Raw genomic sequence first — 19,382 nt, 5'->3', positions numbered from 1 at the left:
CAGAAGTAGCCCCAGAGCTAGAGATTACAATAAATACAAGCCTCTAAGGAATCCACACAAGTCATAGAGAGGGCTTCAAACTTTCTACAGAATGTTGAATGATAGAGATCAAGCCAATCTTACTGGTTTTCAAAAGTGTCAGAGACCGGGATGATTTAGGCACTGAACCCTAACCCTATACCAGTTAGTTTAACAAACCTCTGTAACTAGGGATCTAGCTGTTTGGAAGTTTATGTTGATTTATACCTCATATATTCCCAAGGATGATACAGTTGATATCTCTTTTAACAAAAGCAAATCACTAAATGTATGACTTTATAATATCATCCATTCTCACACTATTCATTTACTACTTCTCTGTTCTTCCATTTAAGTCAGACCAATATTCCTAAAATATCAGCAACTTTATCACTAAAGTTTCAGGAGGGGCACCGCCAACAAAAATGTTCTTGTAGTATTTCAGAAAATGGAAGAAGAAATGCACAGAACTCGATTTTTTTTTAAAGAAGTGTTTAACACTGTTAAATTTATCTTTCCTTTTAGAGCTTTTAAACTATAGCTACTAACTTTTTAAAAAATAATTTTAAGCATTATAGCATAAAAATTCTTTCCATTTAAATGTATAATTTACAAGAATTACCTTGTGTATGTGATTTTATTATTTCCCAGGAAAAGGGTGAGTATTCACTGTCACAGGCTATTAATTTTTTTTCTTATAAAAGCACTGCTGTCTATACCAACATTTCAGATTTTTTCAAAGAACCAAATATACAAGTATGAATCACTGAGAGCGCTCACTAGATAAGCAGTACATGTTGCTATCTTCTGTTAGAGCTGTCTGTTTCTCTGTGTGCCAGGCATCCTTCCAGGTATCCATGTGACAAGTGTAGAATGAGGGCTTTCTCCCCTCAGCTACACCATACTTACACTGTCAGCTTCACTGTGATGATCAAATCTTAGGTATTCCCACTGAACTCAATTCCCACAGGATCCTGTGCAGTAAGAAAGTACATACTATACTACTAAAACTAAGACAACTATTACCGTATCAATGAAATGACAGATAAAGACTATCTTGAAGACTCAGCACACATAAATGATCATCAGATGAGTGTTTAACATTTATTGATGGGATGGATAAATACAGATTGAGAAACATACTTGACAGCAAAATATCAAATTGATAGCCAGACTATAAAATGTATACAATGTACTTTTTTAATTTTTAAAAACATTTTTTAAAATTTTTTACAAAGAGCCCTTACTGTAATGGTCACTTACGTCTTATCATTCACATAACAGCAGTAGAGATCCCAGGAGTAGCATCCAGAACTGAGGTGCCCCAAGGAAGACAGAGGCAAGAGCAGAATAATATGCTGAGAAAGGACTCTTAGGAGCAATACAAAAAAAAAAAAAAAGACAAAAATATCACCACAAAATTGTACCTGAGTGACATAGATTGGTAAAGTGTTTCATTTTTTTTTTTCCTTCTTTGCTCTTTGGTCTGATAAGAAAACAGTTTTAGGTGTGGGGAGTAGGGTGAGGAGGTGGTCAGTTTCAAATCCAGAAACCTAGGTTAACACTAAGTCAAGTCAGCTGCATTCTTTTGTGTGCTTAACCCAGCCAGCACTCCATCTTGTAACCAAATCCAATGTGATCAACCACTAATCAGTTGAGGCCTCAGCTTTCAACTGAAGAGTTCCTGATAACTTGATGGAGACATACTTGCTCTGGCTTCAATTAGCATGCTGTCAAGCATCCCTCTCCATGCTTAATATGGCAACAGAAAACCCAAGTCTTTCTCTTCTTTTCATTCACCATGAATACACACTTAAAAACAGGAAGAGTAGACACCACTTTTCAGTAAACATTCCTGTAGAGACATTAAAATGGAAGGGTCTCCCACTTAAAAATAATTCTCACTCAAGACCACTCTATCAGGCAGGATTATAGTACCAGGCTTTTTATCCCACATAGGGATAAAGAGATAAAACTTGACAGTGTGATACAACATGAACATTCTTTAAACCACCAGGAACAGATACTCAGTTAAAAGCTGGGTGTTGACAAGCAGCAACACAAGAAATCTGGGGAGACATCAGTCACTGAAAGTTTAATGGGACTGCAGAGGGCTTACTTCTCACCATGTGAAGGGTTGCATAGGCTGCTTAAATTCTCCCAACCCCAAGACAGTAACATTTGTATTCCAACTTCAAGATGTTTGAGAATCCCTTTTCCCTGGCATTAAGATCAAAACAGATCATCAACAAAGGAATAATCTCTTAAAAGTTAATCAGTTCCCAAGTTCCCACAGTCCCGTTTCTGTGGGAAATACAGGTATGTTTAGAATCCAACCATACTGGGATAAGACCCCTCTAATTGGCCTTTGTCCAGGAACAAAGAGGGGAATGGATTTTCAATGTGGGGAATTAGGTAGCAGAGGTGAAAGTAAACCCAGCACTGATGTTACCATGATTTTATTTCTATATTCTAATCCATTGCTGTTCCACCTGGAGATTTAATTTTTCTATCAATACTGGTGAAGCCAATAATACAGAACTATGTAAAAGGATACATTAAATGAAAACACTAAAATCATTAAAAAAGGTGGAGGGGTGCTGAGGGTCTCAGATATGGAAACACATTGATTCAAGTAAAAAGACTAGACTAATTCCCAGTATTTTCTAAACCCAAAAAGCATAACTGATTCTTCAGAAGACCAACGCAGCTTTAGATTAATGCTTCACTAAAGGTAAGTGAACAGCAATACAGGTATCTGGTTAAAAGTCCTAAGGATAATTCACAGATAATCGTTTTTGCCAACATGAGATTCAAGCAAAGTTTCAGGAATGAGATTTATAGAACTTGAGGCTCCAGGCCTGCTTATCACCACTTATCCTTGATAGTCTAGGTTAAAAGAGGGGGGAAAAGCCATGTTTACGAGACTAACTTTGGATGTATAAATCCTGTTTCTCACTCTTTGAAGTGGTGAGGGCAAAAGACGACACAGTGTTTAGAAACCACACAACCTCGTGAAGCCTAAGTTTATGGAATTTGGACAACATGCATGCTAGTTGACAGGGACATCTGCTAACCCAAAGACAATGCAGCGAACACTTCATGCAGAGCCCATAAGGAGGCATATAACATATGCACAGATATAAAAGCAGACACTACAGGAATCTTAAAACAGTATCAGGAGGGACTAATACAGAAAAGTCTCTAACAGCAATGATCTACTAGTGCAAAGGCCAGACTATGCAGCAGAAAGCAGCTTTTAGGCTCTAGTAAGCACTTTTTTCAAGGTCACTCCTGACAAAGTTTTAAGGAACTAACTACAGACTGCCATGGAGAACTGCTGAGGCCAAGTGAACATGTATCTCTGTGGTGAGGAAGAGACTGTGATTAGAAAATATGCGACATTTCACGAGAAAAACATAAAGCTGTAAGAGACATTTTCATAATCAAATCAGTGATCATCACTTCCACAAAGGTACGAAAGCAAACTTAATAACCTTTAAAGGTCAAGGAAGAAAGCTGACTCCACCAAACAAAATCTAAACGAACAGCCTAAATTTAGTAAACACATCACACATCTACCCATTACCAAACATAACACAGAAAATATCAAGGAAAAAGAGGAAAATGTCATCTGTAAAAGTAAAGTGACATTCCAAGTCAAAAGTATTACTGGTGTATCAATCAGCAGAGAGCTCACTTTGCACAGCAATGGCAGGCACTCTAGACAGTTAAAATATGCAGAAACGTAGGACACTAATCACCTTCGGTTAAGGTTTATTGTACAAATTCCCTCCTGTATTAGGCCAGTGCATCGGCAATTCCAACTGCCTCAGTTTTCTCCCCAACCTGTCCCCGGCAAGCAGCAGCACACATAAAACTCCTATCTCCCTATGACTTCCAATGAGAAAATTCAATTTATCCATAAAGAATATCTGGTGTGAAAAAAGCTGCATTAAAATCAAGAAGACAAATTCAAATTGCATCACCTTTTCCATAGCAAAAAACACCATGAAGACTGAAGAATATCACAGTAAATGATCTGTGACTTGGTGTCATTTTCAGCTGGACAACTGGGCTTAGAATTCTTTCTAGCCCCCTGAAAGATTTCTTTCCTCAACAAAAACATTCACTCCTAAAATATGGGGCAATTAAGTACCCATAAGAACAGGACTCCTGATCCATTTTTCTAAAGGACTTTTAGAAATCTCCAGAAGAACTTCTGCCTAGAATTAAAGCCACCTAAGATGGACAATCTAAACATAAGTTATCTGTAGGCTAGGCTTGCTCACCCTCATGGCATCAGCACTGTTAAATTCGTAAGTTCCGATCTCTGAAGTCATACAGGCTGCAAAAATTGAGGATGCAGCTGCTTCCCTTCAGACATACAGAAAGTCTTACATTCATAATATAATTTAAAATATAATGTCCTAAAAATTCCCAATCACAATTTTCATTGTTTTCAGTATCCTCTAGCTCCATGGCTTCTCCCAAAACTATTCTCACATATGGTCTGGGCTTCACAGAAAGGACAGCACACCCCACTTCCATTCAGGGACCCTGAGACTGCTCTCACTTGAACACTTTCCTAAAGCCCAACGTGGGGGGCAAAAAAAAAAAAATACAATTCTGTAGGGCCAAAGCCAGCCTAGCTCTCCAGCCTTCTTCCTCAATCCCATCTTTGTTCTCTATCAAAAGGAAAAAGAGGGTAAAAAAGGAAGTTCGTGTAAGAGTTCAAAATCAGACTATTGGCTGCACCTGCCCAAACTAGAATTTAAAAGGCTACCTTCAATTACAACATAAAGAATAGGGGAAAATATCATGCCAAATATATGCCTCTTCCTCCCTTTATGCTCAAAAAGGCCACACCGTGTTCTCTCTAGTAGACTGTCGAGAAGTAGAAATGGTGAAGGACAGGGAGGGAAAGATAAAACATGATTTTTAAACACACACATACTTAATATCACACATATCCACACTTATATACACACTTACAGGTCGAAACACTTCAAGTGGCCAGAGCCTGTCTCAGAACTCATGGCCAAAATCCTATCTTCCCATCCCACCTACACACACCATCAACCCTCCAATCCCACCCGGAAGGACTCATTACTGTGGATCTCATACACACAGCAAAATCCCTCCCCCTCCCCCAATTATAAAAAAAAAAAAAACTAAACAGATAACTTACTTTCTTTAAATTATTTTTTTAAAGTCTCTTAAAAGATTTTGACGTTTAAATACTTCCTCTCTTCTGATATATTAAACACCAAAAGGATCCACAACTGTTTGATAAAACAAACCCTCCATATTTCAGTCCTGGCAAGAAGAGGGAAGATATCAACTCTAATCAACCTAATCAGGAGGTGGAGAGGCCAAGAAGAGAGAAAGTATTCTGAATCATTCACAGCTTTAACACATTCTCACCTCTCCAATACCAGTAAAAACTATAATAAAATAGTTAAATTTCTGAGGCAGGAGATATTAACAACCAAGGCCCTCAACCATCCTCCCACCTATGTCTCAATATTAATTTATTTCCTAGTCCAAGAAGGGTGACATATTTCATATGAGAAGTAATTTTCTTAGTCCAGAATCAGTAGTTTAAAAACAAATGTGTTTTTAAAGAAGCTTTTTTCTCTTCTTTTTTACTTGGGAAGGGGTGGAAGTGGTGGAGGAGGTTCTGATGGTAGAGGTGGTGGCCGGGGTTTGTCTGTGTTGCCAGATCTGGAGGACATTCCACCAGCCCGTGGATTCATATATTCTCCGTAAGAATGAACATATTCAAACGCCGGGGGCTGAGTGGGCTGAACACCCTGGGCATTGAGAAGGGAGTTAAGCATATTCACAGTATCTTGATAGTCTGTGGTCTGGGGTGTATTGTGACTATTGGCCCCAGTGGAGCTTTTATCCAATTTCATGTGAGGAACTCGGGTTTTACAGCTGGGCTGTGAAAAATGAAGGCCACTTGTGTCTGAGCTATGCCCAGGCAACTGGGCCATTGTAGGAAGAGGTGGGAAGGAGAAATTTATGGAAGAGGATTTAGCACTCTTGGCAGTCTTGGTTGAATGATCATATGCCGCCCCTCCAGTCTCTTCAGGGAGGGGCCTTTTACGAGAAGAACTGGAAGAGGAGAAAGAGCTAGACAAGCTATAGGGTTTGTGTGCTAAGGTGCTTGTCTGGCTACTATGTTTTGGATCACCCAGACGTTTGTTCCCAGTACCAGCTGGAAGCTGTGAGTGAGAGTGTTTGTGTGAGTGGTGATTATGATGATGATGATGATTAGATGGGTGAGTTTTGTGCTTTTCTTTGTGCTCTCGGTTCTTTGTGACACTGTCATCTACAGAATTGTGCTTGTCAGCTGCAGTGTGAACTTTAATGCGCATTTTTATCTCCTCTGGTTTTGTAGAGGCAGCTTTATCTCCACCTGTCATTGGGATTCTCATTTTGAGAGCTGTTTTGTCAGTTTTTTCCAGAAAAGGCCGCTCAGAGTTTTCTGAGCCCTCTATGGGCATTTTCAGAATGACCGAAGAATGGCTGTCATGATGAGACAGGAGATTCTGGGCAGCATACGCATACTGTGACTTCACATTGGCCTCCATGTTCTCCAGTTGCCTCTTCTGGGCAGCCAACTCTTCTGCATGCTTTGCACGGTATTCTTTCAGTGATACTTTAGCTGACGGCACACTTTTACTATTCTGTTTCTGGGAAACAAACGCATTTGAACCATCCTGTTGTAAGGAATGATCAGCTCCAAGTGCTAAATTCTCGCTCTTCCGATAACCCTGAGCAGGTTCTACCTTGAAAGGAGGGTGGGAGGACAGCCAGCGCTCACTTGACAACATCTCCACATTGCTTAAGTTGCTCTTTGAGTCTTCAGTGGCTGGAAGGGAAGGCACTGCACTTGTGGTAGAAGAAGCTGACATGCTCATTAAACCTGCGATAGTTGTATCTGAGGAGCTCTGGGAAATCATATTAAGGATTGTCTGCTCCGAAGAGTTTTCATCTGCTCCTCGGTCATCTGCTTTTGTTTTCCTGTCAGCCTGCCATGCCTAGAATGAAGCAAATAGCATTTTTTCACTTCAAGTAATTCATCATATGGGAAAAAAGACAGTGAAATGAGTAGACTGTGTCTGCTGTGGCACTGGGAGTTGGGATAGCCCATAACCAGAAGGCTACTCTAACATGAGACTGATAATTATTACCATCAGGAGATTTAAGATTTTTTAAAACTTCAATCAAGAATCACAAGATCGCAAAGAGGCACAATACCTAAGGTATGAAAGCAAACCAAGTGTTCAACAAAAAAAAAGAACGGATTTTAAAAATGTGGCCTATACATACAATGAAATATCATTTAGCCTTAAAAAAGGAGGGCAGTTCTGTGAAGACAGCAGAGTAGGAAGCCCTAAGAATCTGTCTCCCACCTAAACAACAACTGTACAGGCAGAATCTTTTTGCTATAACTATTTTGGAACACTGTAGTCTGCTGAAGGCTTGTAATTTCCAGGATAAGTAAGCCATGGCAAATAATTGGGTTTAATTTCCCTCAATTTCAGCTCTCAGCCCCAGGTAGCTGTGCATCCCGTTCCTACAGTAGCTTTCTCACAGCTTGGGGAAACCTGACTGGCAAATGCTGGAGATGTTGCTCTGATCGCTGACTGCTGCTTTCAATCACAGAGGCACACAGAGGCAGGAGACCACTGCTGTACCTCCCTCCATTGTTGGGATCCCCTCCTCCTCTGGTTGAAGTGAATTCCCCAGATACAAAGGGCCAATACCCTTCCTCCCCCACTTCATTTTTTCCTTTTCCCTCTTTGGGAGCCAGACATTATGGTAGAACATTTAAAAACTACAAATACAGAAATGTCTAGGAGAAGGCTCAGAAAAGAGAAGTCCACAATTTTACACATCAGGCTAATCTTCAGCACAGAGATATCCCTTAAAATCAAGCCACCAGCCCAAATATACAAAAACAAAAAATAACAAAACCCAGGAAAGCGAGAGAATCTGATTTCCAGAGTTACCGTGTTATTAAGATTTAAACATTCGATCTTCAACAACAAAAAATCACAAGGCATATAAAGAAGCCCATTCGAAAGGAAAAAAAAAAAAATCAACAGAAACTGTCCTGGAAAAAACCCAATGGCACATCTACTACTAGGCAAAAACATTAAAATAACTGCCTTAAAGACACTTAAGGAAACGAAGTTGAAACTTAAGAAAACCACATGTTAACAAAACAAGATAAAGAGATTTAAAAAGAAAATAATAAAATTCTTTAAAGAAACCAGAAAAAAAATCCTGGAGCTGAAAAGTACAATAACTGAAATGAAAAATGCACTGGAGGATTTCAAAGGCAGATCTGAAGAGGCAGAAAAATCAGCAAATTTGAAGACAGCACAATGGAAATTCTATCAAGTCTGAGGAACCAAATAGAAAAAAAAAATCAGAGTACTGTAACTTTAGGATGTTCAAGATAATCCCATGATAAATACAAAGAAAGCAGCCTAGAATACAAAAAACAAGCAAGAAAGTTTAAGAAAAATCAACTAAGTACAAAAAACAGTAATGCAGGAAATGGACAAAAAGCTCTAAGGCATATAAGCATACTTGTGGAGATGCTGTGGGTTCAGTTTCAGGCCATCTCAGTGAAGCTAATATCACAATATTAAGTCAGGGAATTCCCTGGTAGCTCAGTCGGTAAAGAATCTGCCTAGAGTGCAGGAGATCTAGGTTCAGTCCCCTGCTTGGGAAGATACCCTGGAGAAGGAAATGGCAACCCACTCCAGCATTCTAGCCTGGAAATCCCATAGACAGAGGAGCCTGGTGGGCTACAGTCCACAGGGTCACAAGAGTCAGACTGAGCAACTAAACCATCACCATCACAATAAAGCAAGCCACAAAAAATTTCTCATTACCCAGTGCATATAAAAATTATCCTTATATTGTCTATTAAATATACAATAGTATTATTTCTTAAAAAAACAAGCACATACCTTAATTTAAAATACCTTATTGCTAAAAAATGCTAACCATCATTTGAGTTGTAGTAGTATTAAGGATTACCGATCACATATCACCATAATAGGAATTTCCAAAATTTAACAGACACAAAGTGAGCAAATACTATTGGGAAAATCGCACAAACACACCTTTTCATTACAAGGCTGCCACAAACCTTCATTATAAAAAATGCAGTATCTGCAAAGTGCAATACAACTAGGTATGCCTATATAAAAAATACCATAAGTGACAGAAGTAAATCTCTCCGTACCTGTAATTACTTTAAGTGTAAGTAGACTAAACTCTTAAGGAAAAGATAGATTTGTAGAATGGATAAAAACATATGCTCGAACTCCAACTTACAGTTATCTATATGCCACTGAGATCCAAAGACCCAAACAAGCAAAGTGAAAGGATGGAAAAAGAAATACAATACAAACAGTAACCATGAGAACATGCATGCTATTCTAAGAGCAGACAAGATAGACTTTAAATCAAAAAAGGTTTTAAGAGACAAAGAAGGACATTATATATGTTAAAAGGCTAGGTATAGAAATAAGACACACCAGTTATAAACATTTACATACCTAGTGACAGGCCATCAAAATTATGAGGCCAAAACCTAAAAGAATTCAAGAAAAATAGACAGCTTTACAGTAATAGTTGAAGACTTCAACAGCCCCTCACAATGGTAGATAGATCAGACAGAAGATGACGAAATAGGACTTAAATAATAAACTAACTAGATCCAACAAACATATACAGAACACCCTCCCCCAAATCAGCAACATACATTCTCTAAGTGAATATGAGACATTTTCCAGGACAGACCATATGTTAGGCCGCAAACTTAGTCAACAGATTTTAAAAGACACATATCATACTAAAAATCAAAACGAGATAAAAGTTAGTGAAAACTGGGCGGGGGGGGTGGATCACAATGGATCAAAGAAATCAAAGGGAAATACTTAAGAGAAAAAGGAAAACAAAAGTACAACATTTCAAAACTTAAGGGATGTAGCAAAAGGCAAAAGTGGTGCTACGGGAGAAATTTACAGCTATAAACACACTAAAATCAGGAAGCTAAAATCCCACAAGCTGTGAAGCACAAAAACAAATCAACAAACATCTCAAAATAACTAACTTTTACAATTTAAGGAACTAGAAAAAGAGGAACAAAGGTAGCAGAGAAAGATACAATAAAGATTAGAGCAAAGAATAAAATGGAAAAAAGAAAAACAGAGAAAAATCAAAACAAAATTTGGGGACTTCCCTGGTGGTCACGTAGTTAAGAATCTGCCTGTCAATGCAGGGGACACAGGTTCAAACCCTAGTCCAGAAAGATCCCACATGACGTGGGACAATTCAGCCCGTGCACAACTACTACTGAGCACGAGCTCTAGAGCCCTTGACCTGTAACTACTCAGCCTGTGTGTTCCAATCCCTGAAGCCTGCACACGTAGAGCCCGTGCTCCAGAACAAGAAAAGCCACCACAAGAAGTAACACCAATCCTTTTCAAACTCTCCAAAAAATAAGAGGAGGAATACTTCCCAACTCATTCTATGAGGTGAGCATCACCCTGATACCAAAATCAGACAAAAACACTGTAAGAAAGGAAAACTACAGGCGAATATCCCTTAAAAACATAGATAAAAAATCTTCAACGAAATACCAGCAAAATGAATTTGAAAGCCTATTTTAAAACCTACATATCATGACCAAGTGGGATTTATTCCTGGAATATAAAGACAGTTCAACATACAGAAATCAACTGCTATACTGTCACAAAAAGTGAGACACGACTGAGCATGTACACAAGCACATCACATAAGCAGAATGAAGGGGAAAAAACCAACACACGATTATCTCATTTTATGAAGAACAAGCATTTGACAAAATTCAACACGCTTTCAACATAAAAATACTCAACAAACTAGGGATATAAGTAAACTATCTAAACATAATAAAAGCCATATATAAAAAACCCACAGTGAATATCATATTCAACGGTGAAAGACTGAAAGCTTTCCTTAATATCGAATAAGGAAAGGATGCTCACTTTCAACACCTGCATTCAACACACTTCTGGAAGTCCTAGCCACAGCAATCAGGCAAGAAAAAGAAATAAAAGGCATCAAATTGGAAAAGAAGAAGTAATATTATTGGTCTGCAGATGACATGAACTTATATGTAGAAAACTACAAAGACGCCATCAAAAAATTGTTTTTTCTAATTCTATTAGAATTAATGAATTAGGCAAAGTAGCAAGATAAAATTCAGTCACAATTCCCTGAATGAACAGTAAACAATCTGCAAAGGATATTATATGAAAACAATCCCATTTACAACAGCATCAGAAAGAAGAAAGTACTTAGAAATTACCAAGTAAAAGACTTGCACGGGCTTCCCTAGTAGCTCAGAAGGTAAAACATCTGACTGCAATGCAGGAGATCCGGGTTCAATCCCTGGGTTGGGAAGATCCCCTGGAGAAGGAAATGGCAACCCATTCCAGTAACCTTGCCTGGAAAATCCCATGGACAGAAGAGCCTGGTGGGCTATACAATCCATGGGATCACAAAGAGTCGGACACAACTCAGCGACTAACACACAAAGACTTGCACAGTGAAAACTGCAAAACACTGGTGAAAGATATTATGGAAAACATAACCGGAAACTCATCCCATGTACTGGATCCAAACATTAATTCAAACATTAGTATTGTTAAATGTGCATACTCAAAGCAATACTTCCTGCAATCCCTATCAAAATTCCAACGCCATTTTTTGCAGAAATAAAAAATCCATCCTACAATTTATATGGAATCTCAAAGGACCCTGAATAGACAAAACAATCTCGAAAATGAAAAACCAAGCAAGAAGACTCATACTTCCTGATTCCCAAACTTACTACAAAGCCACAGTAATCAAAACAGTGGGGTAATGGCATATAGATGAATGGAACAGAAGTCCAGAAAAAACCTTGTCATACATGGTCAAATGATTTTTGACAGGGATGCCAAGACCATTCAATGGGGAAAGGACAGTTTTTTCAACAAATGGTACTAGGAAAACTACATATCCACGTGCAAAAGAATGAGACTGGACCCTTACCTAATACCATATACAAAAATTAACACAGATAAAAGATCCAAATCTGAGATCCAAAACAATAAAACTCATATACCCTGAGAAAACCATAATTCTAAAAGACTATACTCCAAAAAAAAAAAAAATAAATAAATAAAAGACTATACTCCAATGTTCAATGCAGCACTACTTATTTACAATATCCAAGACATGGAAGCAACCTAGGTGTCCATTGACAGATGAATGGATAAAAGAAACTGTGATACCTATATACAATGGAATGTTACTTAGCCACAAAAAGGAATGAATTGGAGGCAGTTAAACTGTGGTGGATGAATGTAGAACCTGTTATACAGAATAAAGTAAGTCAGAAAGAGAAAAACAAATATCATATATGAATGCATATATATGGAATCTATAAAAATAGTATTGATGACCCTATTTCCAGGGCAGGAACAGGCACCAAGTACAGACTTGTGAACACAGAGAACTTCCCCTTGTGGGGGAAGGAGAAGGTAGGATGAATTGAGAGTAGCACTGACATATATACATTACCACATGGAAACAGTGACAGACTTTATTTTCTTGGGCTCCAGTATCACTGCAGATGGTGACTGCAGCCATGAAATTAAAAGATGCTTGCTCCTTGGAAGAAAAGCTATAACAAACCTAGACAGTGTATTAAAAAGAAGAGACATCACTTTGTCAACAAAGGTCTGTATAGTCAAAGCTATGGTTTTCCCAGTAGTCATGTACAGATCTGAGAGTTGTACCATAAAGAAGGCTGAGTACCAAAGAATTGATGCTTTTGAATTGTGGTGCTACAGAAGATTCTTCAGAGTCCCTTGGATGGCAAGGAGATCAAAGCTGTCAATCCTAAAGAAAATCAACCGTGAATATACATTGGAAGGACTGATGCTGATGCTGAAGCTCCAATACTTTGGCCACCTGATGCAAAGAGCCGACTCAAAGGAAAAGACCAATGCTGGGAAAGATTGAAGGCAGGAGGAGAAGGGGACGACAGAGGATGAGATGCCTGGATGGCATGAATGGACACAAGTTTGAGCAAACTCCAGGAGATAGTGAAGGACAAGGAAGCCTGGCATGCTGCAGTCCATGGGGTTCAAAGAGTCGGACATGACTGTGCAACTGAACAACAACAATGGCTGGTTCACTTGTTGTAAGGCAGAAACCAATACAACAATGTAAAGCAATTATCCTCCAATTAAAAAATATATATATACAACTCTTAGAAGAAAGCAAAGAACAAAAGGTTCACAACACTGCATTTAGCAATAACTTCTTAGATATGACAGCAAAGGCCAGGTGACCACACCCCTCCCCAAAGAAGGACTCCATGGAAATATTTAAATTTTGTGCATCAAAAGACACTATCTGGAGTAAAAGGCAACACACACAGGAGAAAATATTTGTAAAGTATATATCTGATGAGGGATTAGTATCCAGAATGTGCAGAGAACTCCTAAAATTCAACAACAAAACCAAACAACCCAATCTGAAAATGGACAAAGGACTAGAATAGACATTTCTCGAAAGAAGATACACAAATGGCCAATAACAATATGAAAAATGCTTAACATCATTCATTATTAGGCAATTACAAATCAAAGACCACTTCACATCCTTTAGACAGCTACTGCCAAAAAAACACGCATTAACAGCGAAATTAGAACTCTGTGGAACTAAAAAGCCTCTTGATGAAAGTAAAAGAGGAGAGTGAAAAAGCTGGCTTAAAGCTCAACATTCAGATAACTAAGATCATAGCAACTGGTCCCATCACTTCATGGGAAATAGATGGGGAAACAGTGCAAACAGTGTCAGACTTTATTTCTCTGGGCTCCAAAATCACTGCAGATGGTGATAGCAGCCATGAAATTAAAAGACGCTTACTCCCTGGAAGGAAAGTTATGACCAACCTAGATAGCATATTCAAAAGCAGAGACATTACTTTGCCAACAAAGGTCCATCTAGTCAAGGCTATGGTTTTTCCAGTGGTCATGTATGGATGTGAGAGTTAACTGTGAAGAAAGCTGAGTGCCGAAGTATTGATGCTTTTGAACTGTGGTGCTGGAGAAGACTCTTGAAGAGTCCCTTGGACTGCAAGGAGATCCAACCAGTCCATTCTAAAGGAGAGATCAGTCCTGGGTGTTCTTTGGAAGGAACAATGCTAAAGCTGACACCTCAGTACTTTGGCCACCTCATGCGAAGAGTTGACTCCTTGGAAAGGACTCTGATGCTGGGAGGGATTGGGGGCAGGAGGAAAAGGGGACGACAGAGGATGAGATGGCTGGATGGCATCACCGACTCGATGGACGTGAGTTTGAGTGAACTCTGGGAGTTGGTGATGGACAGGGAGGCCTGGCGTGCTGCAATTCATGGTGTCGCAAAGAGTCAGACACAACTGAGCAACTGAACTGAACTGTTTGGTAGGAATGTAAAATGGTACACCAGTATGGAAAAGTGTAGTGGTTCCTCAACAAAATAAAAATAGTACTAGCCTATGACCCAGCAATTCTACTTCTGGGTATATACCCAGAAGAATAGAAAGCAGGGTCTCAAAAGAGATACTGTACACCAATATTCATTGCAGCATTATACACAAAAGCTAAAATGCAGACACAAACCAAATGTCTATCAATGGAAGAATGGATAAATAAAATGTGGTACAAACACACAAAAGATCATTCAGCCTTTTAAGAAAACAATTAGAATTCTACAATATGCTACAACATGGATAAACCTTGAGGACGTGCTAACTGAAATACATCAGTCACAAAAAAACAAATAATGAATGATTCCACTTACATGAGGTTTACAGGTACTAGCAATAGTCTAAATAATAAAATATAATCGTGGCTGCCAGAGTTGGGGAATAGACAGTCATTGTTTAATGGTTATAGAGTTTTAGTTTTAGAAAATGAAAAGTTATGGGGATAGATGGTAATAATGACTGTAGAACAGTATGCTGCTGCTGCTAAGTCGCGTCAGTCGTGTCCGACTCTGTGAGACCCCACAGACAGCAGCCCACCAGGCTCCCCTGTCCCTGGGATTCTCCAGGCAAGAACACTGGAGTACAGTATAAATGCATGTAATACCTGTATACTTAAAAATGGCTAAGACAGTAAATTTTATGTTATTTGTATTTTACCACAATTTAAATTTTTTAAAAACATTTTTAAAAGAGGGAAATTCTGCCATTTGCAACAACATAAATGAACCTGGAGGACCTTTTGCTAAGTAAATAAGCCAGACAGAGAAAGACAAGTATTATGTGATCTTACTTATGTGAGGCATCTAAAACAGTCAAACTTGTAGAGAGTAGAATAGTGGTTTCCAGAGACTGAGGGAAGGAGGAAACAAGGACATATTAGTCAAAGGGCAAAATGTTTTAGTTATACAAGATGAATATATCTGAGAGATCCTCTATACAGCATAGTACCTATAGTGAAACATATAATATTGTGGGAATTCTCTGGTAGTCCAGTGATTAGGACTCGGTGCTATCACTGCCAGGGTCCCAGGTTCTAACCCTGGTCATGAAACTAGGGGCTTCCCAAGTGGCACAGTGGTGAAGTATCCACCTTCTACTGCAGGAGACGCAAGAGACATGGGTTCAGTCCCAGGGTCGGGAAGATCCCCTGGAGGAGAAAATGGCAACCCATACCAGTACTGCCTGGAAAATTCCATGGACAGAGGAGTCCGGTGGTCTATAGTCCATGGGGTCGCAAAGAGTCAGAAAACAACTGATCACACACACACACATATAGACACACACATACACACACACACGAAACTAAGATCCCGCTACAAGGCAATAAAAATAATGAAGTTGTATTCATTCATGAACATCCTTGTCTTATGATTACAGTTAGTCTAAAACTCTAGAAATTTTGGTAAAGTTTTACAAAGAAGTAAAAGATAAGACTTGTGTACTCTCAAATCTCCTTTGAACCCTAGGCAAACTCATTTTCTATAACTCAACTTAGGAGAAAGAAATTAAGCATCCTCAGTCTAGAATTCTCAGAAATGCAAGGAATACTTTTAAGCTTTCTGACACTGAAAAAAAAAAAAAAAAGAATAATTTTGTTAATCATAAATAAGACTTTCAAGAATACCTGAAATATAACTTTGAACTGTGATCTATATAAAAACAAAATTCTAAAATCCATTTAAAAGCAAGTAATTTCAAAGATAAAATTACAATACCAGCTCTAACCTCCTAACTCTGTATCTTTCCTATATAAGAAGCCAACATTCTGTCTCAGAAAAGCCAAAATTTCCCCCTTTGTAACACTCTCTACACACAAAAAAATACTCAACCAATGTTGCTGACCAAATAAAAACCATGAAGAGTTGCAAAACACAAAATAAATCCTGCTGTTACCTACATCAATGGATTTCTGAGCCAGTATCCCAGCTATGAAGTTGAAATTGTAACCACTGCATAACTATAAAAAGTAGAAATTCCAAACCTAGGGTACATATCCGTATCTGGTATCTCACTGATGTAGTCAAAAGAAAGTGACAACAATAATTCTTACCCTCCAATTCCAAATTCGTTTGAGCCTGTTGGGGGTTTTCTCCAGAATCTGTAGAAATTCATGTGTCAGTTCTACAAATGAAATTAGAACATTTAAGAAAAATTCAGAGAGACAGAAGTAATGAAACAAGAATAACCTCAACTAACTGTATTTATTTGAAATCAAGTCACCTTTGGCCAGGTATGTGATAGATCAAGAGCAAGTGCTCTTCAAGGTCCCTTACTCTAAAACTTACCATCTAAAAGTTCCAAGGTCACAGTGGCGTCAACATACTCCCACCAGTGCTTCCCATCAGTTGAGACTGGGATCTCCCAGTTGGACCACTTGCAAGCCAGATGAATGCAGACACAGGCCACCACAGGAGGTGTGTACTGCAGGCTAAATGTGGTCAAATGCAGGCTGACATCAGAGGGAAGGAAACAAGAGAGTGTCATGAGCTCTAAATTCTGAACCCAAAGTTAAAAAACTCTCCATTATTTAAAAAAAAAAAAAAGAAAGAAAGAAAAAGAAAAAAAAACACTTGAGAGCAAGAAAGGCAAGAAATAGCCAGTGCTCTGATCCAACACCCAACCTAATCTTTCCATTAACCCATGTGCTCAGGTTACAACTTGTCTAATTTTTTTGCCTACACATCATTTAATCCACACACTGATGAAGGACCAGAAAAAATAAAAACAAAAATAAAAGACTGAGTACTCAGTTTTTTTAAATAAGGATTAATCAGCCTAAGAATAAGGTCAGAACAAAAGAAAAACTTTAACATTTTTAATATGTACAATCCCTAAATCAAATACTTAAGAAACTATCCTAAAAATTATCTTATTTCTTGCCAGTCATAGGTCTGGTCTCTTTTAAACAATGAATAGATAATCACTCACTCAAGTGTGAATATGCTTGATAGTTTATTTTTAAAATCTCTCCCATCAGGCTATAAAAATGAACTTCTTAGCCTCGACAGTCATTAGGAGTATCTTTGGTTTCCAAGAACTACAGAGTAGATTGGAGATGAGAATGAGCAAATAATTTGGTAATACATGTTATGTGTTAACTTTTTCTTTAAAAAGGGAATGAGAAAGAAAAAGTATCACAACTCTTCACACATATATGTGCCCATTTATCTGGGAGTGAGTGAAGACAAAGAGTACCTTTTAAAATACCACAATTACAGCAGAATCCTCCAAACTAGATTTTAGTCACCAACTGGCAATGAAATCCAAGTTTAAATAAACTTTCAAAACTATGCTCTTGGATATTTAAATGTAAAGTAACAAATGCAGAATCAAGTTGGCTATCAATCAGCAACAAAAATATTTTATCACCTTAACAAATTTAAAAAGCAGCATGGAAATTTTAAGGCACGCATAACAACTGTGCAGAAAAATCAACATTTACCATGGACTTGTCTATAACACATTCTATTAATATCAGAGATCCTTGACTAGATCCTTGGCTCCTAGCTTACTAAGTGCCAGACCTATCATCTTTCCATATACCCAACAAAAAGTGACAATGCCAACCCAAGTAAAGTACTATCCCAAAAAGAGAAGAGAAAAATATTAAAATATAAACCTGTTGGTTGCCATGAAGTAAGAAGTTTGTGCTAAGTCCTTGCTTGCTAAAAAAAAAAGAGGGGGGATTATTAGTTCCATTCATTCTCAATAATTACTTAGTAAGCATTTAATATTTGCAAGGCAGAGAATACAGTGGCAAATGAGACAGACATGGTCTCTGACCACCTGATGCTTACATTCCATTGTCAAATGAAACAGTTTAAGTGATTTTTTAAAATTATATTAACAATTATGCTGCTTCTAGACTTAGGGACTTAAGCTTTATTCTGCACACCACATATAAGGGTTACATATTTAAAATGCAATTCCTGGGCATCCTCCCTAGAGTCTAACTCAACACTTTTGGAGAAGGATGTAGTAACAATGAGCATTTTTAACAAGTAACTCAGAGATCCTGATACAAGAGTCCACTAAGAAGTTCTAAGCTAGGGGATGAACTAATCTGGAGGCAAGATCAGAAGACCTTTATATATTTGGAAAAAATTAGCAAATGACATAAATTATTTAAACATATTACAATAAAAAAATTTCCTCCTTCAAAAAAAATTTGTCTGGGTGACAAAGTAAATTTTAATCTTCCTTAGATGAAATATTAACATATTTAACCCATCTCTGTTTAACACTATGCTTGCTCAATGTAAACCTTTTAATGTTCTCAAAATATAAAGAACTCAAAAAACTTGATTTTTCAGATGAAACACATGATAAGGCCAATTATCAGTGAAAATCTACAAAACAAGAAATTGTGTTTAAATGCACAATGCTATTAGATATTCTTTCTTGATATTACTATTTGAATAAAAAGAAGAACTAGGTTTAATGCAATCATGGCTACTAAAGTTAAATTAGAATAAAAAGCAAGTCTGCCAAGGAATTAACAATGATGAAAGTTAAGTTCAAATCAATTCTACATGGCCTTCTGGGTGGCCTTTAACAGTGTCCAGGACAATCAACCCTAGAATCAAATTAAGATCATTTCCCTGGTGGCTCAGACCATAAAGCATATGCCTACAATGCGGGAGACCTGGGTTTGATCCCTAGGTCAGGAAGATCCCCTGGAAAAGGAAATGGCAACCCACTGCAGTACTCTTGCCTGGAAAATCCCATGGACAGAGGAGCCTGGTAGCCTACAGTCCAC

At 38.1% G+C, this 19,382-nt stretch overlaps 1 protein-coding gene across 1 annotated transcript in view; it reads right to left on the bottom strand.

Moving 5' to 3' along the window:
- Positions 1-1,097: 1,097 nt before the first annotated feature.
- The window catches only part of LOC120861294 (cyclin-T1), a 40,870-nt gene continuing 22,585 nt past the window's right edge, over positions 1,098-19,382 (bottom strand). The window contains exons 6-9 of the mRNA XM_040236927.1: positions 18,243-18,288; positions 16,909-17,072; positions 16,674-16,744; positions 1,098-7,070 (exon numbers count right to left, since the gene is read on the bottom strand). Of these exons, the coding sequence (XP_040092861.1) occupies positions 5,667-7,070; positions 16,674-16,744; positions 16,909-17,072; positions 18,243-18,288 (1,685 nt within the window). The 3' untranslated portion in view covers positions 1,098-5,666. The remainder of the gene's footprint in view (positions 7,071-16,673; positions 16,745-16,908; positions 17,073-18,242; positions 18,289-19,382) is intronic.

This window comes from Oryx dammah, unplaced genomic scaffold (assembly GCF_014754425.2).
Source record: "Oryx dammah isolate SB20612 unplaced genomic scaffold, SCBI_Odam_1.1 HiC_scaffold_11232, whole genome shotgun sequence".
NCBI lineage: Eukaryota > Metazoa > Chordata > Mammalia > Artiodactyla > Bovidae > Oryx > Oryx dammah.
The sequence above is the reverse complement of the archived record's forward strand: the minus strand, read 5'-3'. Positions and strand labels throughout refer to the sequence as shown.